Source organism: Agrilus planipennis, unplaced genomic scaffold, assembly GCF_000699045.2.
Source record: "Agrilus planipennis isolate EAB-ADULT unplaced genomic scaffold, Apla_2.0 scaffold18, whole genome shotgun sequence".
NCBI lineage: Eukaryota > Metazoa > Arthropoda > Insecta > Coleoptera > Buprestidae > Agrilus > Agrilus planipennis.
Genome location: NW_020438920.1, coordinates 2,024,489 through 2,032,186, shown reverse-complemented (window position 1 = coordinate 2,032,186; position 7,698 = coordinate 2,024,489). Strand labels below are relative to the sequence as shown.

General features: G+C 32.8%; 1 protein-coding gene across 1 annotated transcript in view; it reads left to right on the top strand.

Annotated features, from left to right (window-relative positions):
• Nucleotides 1–4,745: 4,745 nt before the first annotated feature.
• LOC112904236 overlaps nt 4,746–7,698 on the top strand; it is a 17,502-nt gene continuing 14,549 nt past the window's right edge. The window contains exons 1-2 of the mRNA XM_025973776.1: nt 4,746–4,753; nt 6,309–6,548. Of these exons, the coding sequence (XP_025829561.1) occupies nt 4,746–4,753; nt 6,309–6,548 (248 nt within the window). The remainder of the gene's footprint in view (nt 4,754–6,308; nt 6,549–7,698) is intronic.

Here is a 7,698-nt window from a genome sequence, read left to right as displayed (position 1 = left end):
ACTGCAGAGCTATGTGATTTAAAGAAAAAAAAATAAAACTGACTGATTATAATAACGTTTTCTTTATTTTTCTCTCAAAACATGATCCTTATAAGGAAGTTTCGATTTCGGTTTCGGCCGAAACTGAGACCGTTGCCGAAATTCGGTTTCGGTTTCGGTTTCGGTCGTAAAAACCAGTTTCGGTCGGACACTATATGTTTGTGTTTGAAGAAGTTTCACTTCAGTAACGTGTTGTGTAATTACATGTTTTTTTTTTTTTAATTAACGTACTTTCACCCTCTATATTCCTATTAGTGGGCTGTTTTCCTGCTTACAAATGTGACTACTTGTTATTGTAAAATTTGTTCACATACCGAATTATGTTAAAATCTGATGCCTGGTTCTCCGACTATTACTCTACCTAGGTAATTTAAACCATAAGCGTAGCAATGATTTTTTGCTAGGAGGAGGGGGGGGGCAAGTTTTAAACTGTACCTATCATGCTTATAGGCTCATAAGGATACTCTATCGAGCTCATCGAGCTATACAAATAAGTGAGAAAGACAGATTATAAGGCTACAAGCGTCACGATCTTACCTCGAGCTCAACCAATCACAATTGTAAATAGCTCAATGAATTGAATCACATTGAGCGACGGAATAATTTGAAAACGAATAACAGAATTGATCGACTAAACTTTCTGGAGAAATTTCATGAATATATATATGTATATATATAAATTATTGAAGATTTATCTTGAATAATTGATATTATAGGGCGGGCTAGGAGGATTCTAGGGTAGGCCTGGTCCACCTTGCTCTGTTCAGCACAACCTACAGTTTTGTGTGGACAAAATAATAAGAACAACGGTGTACATTGCCTACGTATTCCCGAAAAATTTAATATACGGTTCGTTTTTAATATCATTTTTTTAATTAACACTTGCCAAATTAGCACTTACTTGATAGGTGCCTTAACAGACCTGAAATAAATACAAATATATAAGCCGGAATTTTATCACATTGCTGTCAATGATGTAACAAAATACACTAATTTTATTATTACTAAATGGTAACTACAGTTGTAGACAAAATTAATTAAAAGTGAAGCGCATTACTTTATTTTTAAAATGGAATGTTTCTAAAATTTGCTCCCCAAAATATTTTATAAATGATATGTTTAGACTAATCGAAAGTAAAAACTAAATGATTACCATCTTCTATAGTGTTTCAGTTTATGTTTTTCGAACGAATTAGGAAAGAGATAAAAGATATTCACTTTTGAGTTTACTCACCAACTATGAACTTGTGGGGGAAAAAATGGGTTGATAAATTCGTATACAAAGCAAAATTTTCTCTAGCTTTTGAACTTTTTCGGGACTCCAGAATGTTTGTTACGGGGAATTTCCGGTAAAATGAGAAATGTAGGAAAATTGTTGGTTCTAAATCTTTCATAAATGATGAAGAATATTTAGATTATTTCAATCTGTTTTAATATTCCCATTCATCGACCTATTACCAAAATTAAAAAATAACGTATACAAAAACCGCACTTTAAGCTTTTAAATTAAAACTATAGTAATACAAAAGAAACTAAAATTCCAAAAAAATTCTTAAATAAGTTTTCAACAGCTAGAAATTATATTCGAGATAGAAGAAAACAATTGGAAAATAGTGACCTGGTCTAAATGTTTACATTCCAGTGTATTGTTGGTTGCATACATATGTATTATAATTTTTTTTTGAAAAATGGTAAGGGTTAACTGCTAGGCAGCAATGTTATAGATTCAAAGGCGAACGCAAGATTTTCGTTCGGGAAGGAGTTGTAATTTTTAATTTAATTATGTTTTTTTTTGTATATAAACTGGACCAAAATTATTCTTCATAAATTTGTGTAGATATAATATTGCTAGCACACATCAGCGTACCTTTTTTTCAATTAGAATTAATCATTTCTTCTTCATTCATACCTTGGTCAAAATATCTCTCCTATATTTCCGAAAATGCACTCTTGCTCGGTTTTAACCCTTACCATAAACTATATTTCTTACAAAGTTACCATTCATTACAGTCACTTCCCTCTACAAATTTCTAAAGATAAATATTACGACATATTATAGTAATTTTCTCATCTTTAANGAACAACCCTATAAATTAAAAATCGATTCAATGCAAAATTTACACATAAAATCGTTAGTGTAGTTCTTATTTTGTTAGATTTCATATGTCCAGAAACGTTGTACGAAATAAATATGGATTTATAACTATTTTAAATAAAAGCTGTTCTCCCATAACAATATGAATGTAAATAAACACTTCTACAATCCCAACTACTAATTTGATAACCCATAAGAGCAAAAGATAGTTATAGAACTTGAGCAGCAACGATATGAAGGGAGTCATACAAGGATGCACATTGTCACCGCTACTTTTTAATCTATACAGTGATGATACAAGATGCGATAAACATCATTACTTATAGGATAACTTTAGGGATAAATGCACAGGGGTAAAAAAGTTTAGTATGCTTAGATTTGCAGATGATATAATAATATTGGCATCTAGCAAAAAGGAGTTAAATATAGTATTAAATAAAATGGAAGCAGTATTGACAAAATAGTATTGCATGAAAATAAGCAAAAGTAAAACAAAAATACTAGTATAGAAGGGAAGAAGAAAGAGTGAATACGAATATACGAGACGAGAAATTAAAAGAAGTGGCTGATTTTCGGTATCTACGAAGTCAGATAATTCAGGGTGGAAAAAGCAGTAAAGATATAAAACAAAGAATAGCGCAGGGTCTAGTCGCCTTTAACAAAAACACGTCACTTTTATACTTGCGAAGGGTTAATTTAGAAATTCGAAAAAGAATGTTATGGGTGCGAAACATGGACGGTGGGCGCGGTGGAAAAGAAAAAGTTAGAAGCGTTCGAAATGTAAAGTTACAAGCGAATGATGAGGATACCGTTGATAGAGAAGGTTAGAAATGAAGAGGTACTAGGAAAACAGAGGACTTTATGGAAGTCAATAAGAAATAGGCGAGATAGGTTGGTAATAAACCTTCTCAGACATGAAGGTAGTCAGAAACATTTTAGAAGCAGAAACAGGACTTAAATGGAGCAGGGGTAGACCTAGATTAGATGGCTGCTAACAAATGGTTAAGGATGTTTAAGGGAAATGCGAAGATTAGCTCAGGATAAATAAGAGTGGAGGTGAATGCAATGTTTTGGTTTATTGCAGTGGGATCAATGTGGAATCGTAATGACACCGTGTCGAAAACTAGGCCTAAATTAATCTATCTTGGATGTTTTTCGCACAATGTTATATATATAATAGATCATGCGCATCGGTTTTCGTTTTGTAACAGCTATGTATGAATAGTTGCGAATATCTAATTTTACTTTTGTGGAAACGGAATGTAGGAGAACAAAGATTGTACCTGTTTGTATTTTCGTGTATGGTCTATAATAATCGTCTATAATAGGAATACATATTTGTTTTGTACGATTAAGGCTAAAAACAAGTCTCTGAATTTAATTAATTTTCAGAACAATACTCGACGGTTTGAAGAAATATATTCTAATGTTCTGTTTTCTAAATAGGTTTTCAGTTTGTAGATNCTCACTTATCTGACTTCCTAGGTATCTAAAATCAGCCACTTCTTCTAATTTTTCGTCTCCTATCTTTATATTCGCTCTTTCCCTACTTTTTCTTCCCTTGCATATCAGTATTGCAGTACATTATTGCTGAAAAATTAAATTAACAGGTTAATAATTCCTTTAATTGTTAAAATCGGTTTTCAGAACCATCAAACGAGGGTTTTTTGAAATACTGATTAGTCTATTTCTAGGTACATAAAATTATCGAATTAATATTTGAATAGTGCTTAAGTATCAAGCAAATCTACCACACATTAGACAGTTTCATTCTTTCTTCTTTGTTGATCAATTTACCCCTAATTCATCTATATTTTAACGTAGCTATGCATGCAGTATTAAATATTTGATTTGTACCAAATATCTAAAACAACTCAGTGTTTGACTGACGTGTATTATTTTTCAGATATTTTCAATTTTTAATGTTGAGAGAATAACGAGAATGCACCTGCATACATATATGGAAAGTAATAATTTAAATCTGTTTCTATAGAGAGTATGTAACCATTATTGCAATAATGTTAAAAATAGTAGTACTACAGATAAGATGAATAAAGGTTTTATGAATTTTTGTTTTATGTGTTTTAAACAGTGGCTATATAACATATATCTAACTTTAGGGCACAGTTTACCTTAAATTTTTAATAAAAATATCTTTAACTCTTATAGTTAAAATTGTTTCGTTATTACAGTGCCTATTGCAAGTTTCGTTTTACATATTTTAACATCTGCACCATTTAAAACAAATAAAAAGTTTACAGTAAATTTTCTATACCTATGTAAGTATTACGGAAATTTTGGCATGTCTAAATATTTAGATAATATTATCATCACCAATAATGTACAGTAAAAGTAAGAGAACAAAGGATTCTATGGATGTCAATAAGAAATAGGCGAGATAGGTTTGTAGGACATCTTCTCAGGCATGAAGGTTTAGTCAGAGACATTAGAAATAGATAGATCCAATACAACCACCCAGTGATTCGCATAAACATAAGGTAATAACCTTACCGAAATCCCCCAATTGTTCCGTCAATGATGATCAGGATTACCTAGCGTAATTGTGTAACGCGGCGTCGCTAGTTGTGGTGGTGGAATTTCGTAGGCAAACATGGGCATGTAAGGAATGTACTGCTGATTATTTCATAATTCGCAAAAGCAACGGAGATACATCCTTGTAGGTATGACGTATACAGATAAATGGATACAGGGAATTCCCCCGCAAAATCCTCAAGCGGAATCTCTGTTTGCCGTTAAATGACTCGGATACTCAAACCAAATAATGAATAAAAAATAGAGAAATTGTGTAACTTAGGATAAACATCTGGACGTTGAGTTGTCATTTTTCTTCAAATTAGAACACTTTGTCAGCACGAAAGCTTCACAAGAACTAACTTCTGTTACATTATGTTTGTAAATAATAATTCAACACCCGGACTACTGGATTTTCGATAAGTGATATATCCAAACAAAGAGAGGTAGACATAGGTGGCGGTTATAGTAAAAAGTGTTTATTTTTTATCAATCTGCAACATCCAATAGCTTTTTCTCGGTGCCAATCATACTCTTCCCTGTCCGTATATTTTGTGGACGAGTACATTGTTTTTTTTTTATATTTTCAAAATATAACTTAGTTTTGTATCTTGTGGTAATAGCACTAACATCGCCAATCGAACGGTGACTACGGTTCCTAATCGTTGTCACGTGCAATTGGCCTGTCTGCGTACCAGCTAGTGTGAAGGCCACGAGTAGGTACATGTGTTTCGTCATTTGACGCTTACGATAACGAAGGGCGAGAAGATAATTCGGGCGCCAGTCTGGCTAGTGTTCTCAATCAATAACAGCATGTTAACTGGGGTACCTTTTGTGGATAGTTTTTACACCCCTTATGTTGTTTCGCGATTACGAGATTCACTTTACAGTATTTCCAAATGTTACCTTTTAAATATTCCGGAATACGAATCAGATATAGTGATATAGGCATATTACCTGTGTCTAATGTTTTACCATGTAGATAAGGTAAAATGTTTACCGAACATATAAATTACACATTTTATGTCGCATGAGTGAAAGTGCACAATTTGGTGAGTATGTTTTTTCAACGACGCCTGACTGAAAATATAGCACCTGATTATTTAAAAACTGTACTAAACTAACCAAACTCATAAAATCTTTTGAACAAAGCGTAACATCCCTCGGAGGTCTTAAATTACATTTATTGGGTTTATTTTACGTTATTATTTATATGAAAAGGTGGTCGAAGATATGTACGACTTTCTTTATAGCACGTCATATTTTTCAAAGGACAATAACCCTTCGGCCGGTTCTCAATTCGCCTGTACTTATATCAGAATCTTTAAAATGCTGTATTATGAAATTAACGAATTAACCCTAGCTCTTACTGTGTTTTAATAAATTTGGAAATTATATAGCAATACATTTTACAACCAACATTTTTGCAAAATATATATTCTATTTATGACATTGTTTTATTAATTATTAATAGTGTTCAATGTTAATATGCAACATCAACTTGAAATCACTTTTCGATTTTGAACCACTACAAAACAACATTCCCGGCGGGGGGTGACAACAGCAACAAAAATATTTTCCTCATTAATTTGAGGAAATTTGCAGTGGTTCAAAATCGAAAAGTTATTTCAAGTTGATGTAGCATATTCTATTTATACGAGTATACTATTTTGAATGTACGAATTATTAATTTAAGCGTTTGCATAACCCTCAACGTTCCTTATCATTCTTTATTTTTTATAGATGCTGAATGTGCTTATGGAGAGACGAAACATATAGATTGTAATTCTTGTTCTTGTACAAAAAATGGTTATTGGGCTTGTACAAGAATGGCTTGTATCAGCGGCGGTCTTAATGATGCTTCTTCTGGTGAGTATCAATACTATCTATAACCAATAACTTCTCTAACGCATATTTAAAAATGCACCCTTCGTATACAAAACGCTTGATTTTGGAACCTCGATTATTACTTATAGTTGTATTAATACGAAGGCGTAGAAGGGCCAAACACAATTTTTTTATTAATGTTCGACTTGTAATCCGAAATTTCGAGTTGAGTATTTATTTACCCTTCAGTATACGAAGATAGCCTATCTCGGCCAGAATCAATAGTATCGTAAAATTATGATTCGGGCTGATGAATCGTGGTCTAAATAAACTGTCCAGATGTTTCGTTGACAATTGTGACTGAAATCTTCAGCGCTCATGTTATCAATACAATAACACTGAAGATATCTTAACCCGATCAGTCATCTGGACCCAACTATACAAAGATTACATTAGGTTGCGATTCAATAAGCATTTAGAGTTACAAGTTGAAATTTCGAGTTGCAAGTCGAAATTTTGAGTTACAAGTCGAAATTAAAAAAAAATACAACGTGTAATTATACAACACGCTACTGAAGTGAAACTTCTTCAAACACACAAACATACCGGGATAGGGATTAAGGAATTGGCGTCAGTGGCGCCGTTTCGACTGTAGAGTGTAGGCACACATACACAAACACATACAAAAACATTCATACATTTTGTTCGGGCTACACTATACATGCCGCAGTTGCCTGTAACGAACGTTGCATTGAAGCACGTTCACAGCTGAAGCGATCCCCACTACGAACTAGACTACGTGGCGGAGTGGAGGGGGGACATCCGTTGCATGATTTCGTTACATCGCAACTCGCATGAAACGAACTTACCTTACCGTGCGTAAAGAAGAAGTTTCACTTCAAAAAGTATGTTTGGCCCTTCTACGCTTTCATACTTTAGAGGGCATTGAAAATAGAATTCATTTTTCGTTCTTCCTAGAAAAATAAGTCTCACAAACATTTTCTTTTGCATATTAAGAATTCACAAGCGATTTCTATTCGATTGAATACTTGGAGTTTATTTTATAATTAATTAAAAGCTCCTAATCATTAAATTAATTACCAGTTAACTGATTAGTTACAAACAAAATTATTTCTGTCGCAATCAATTTACATAGACTAATATTTAAGTATCTTTTCTATTGGCTGATTATATACAGCTTTAAG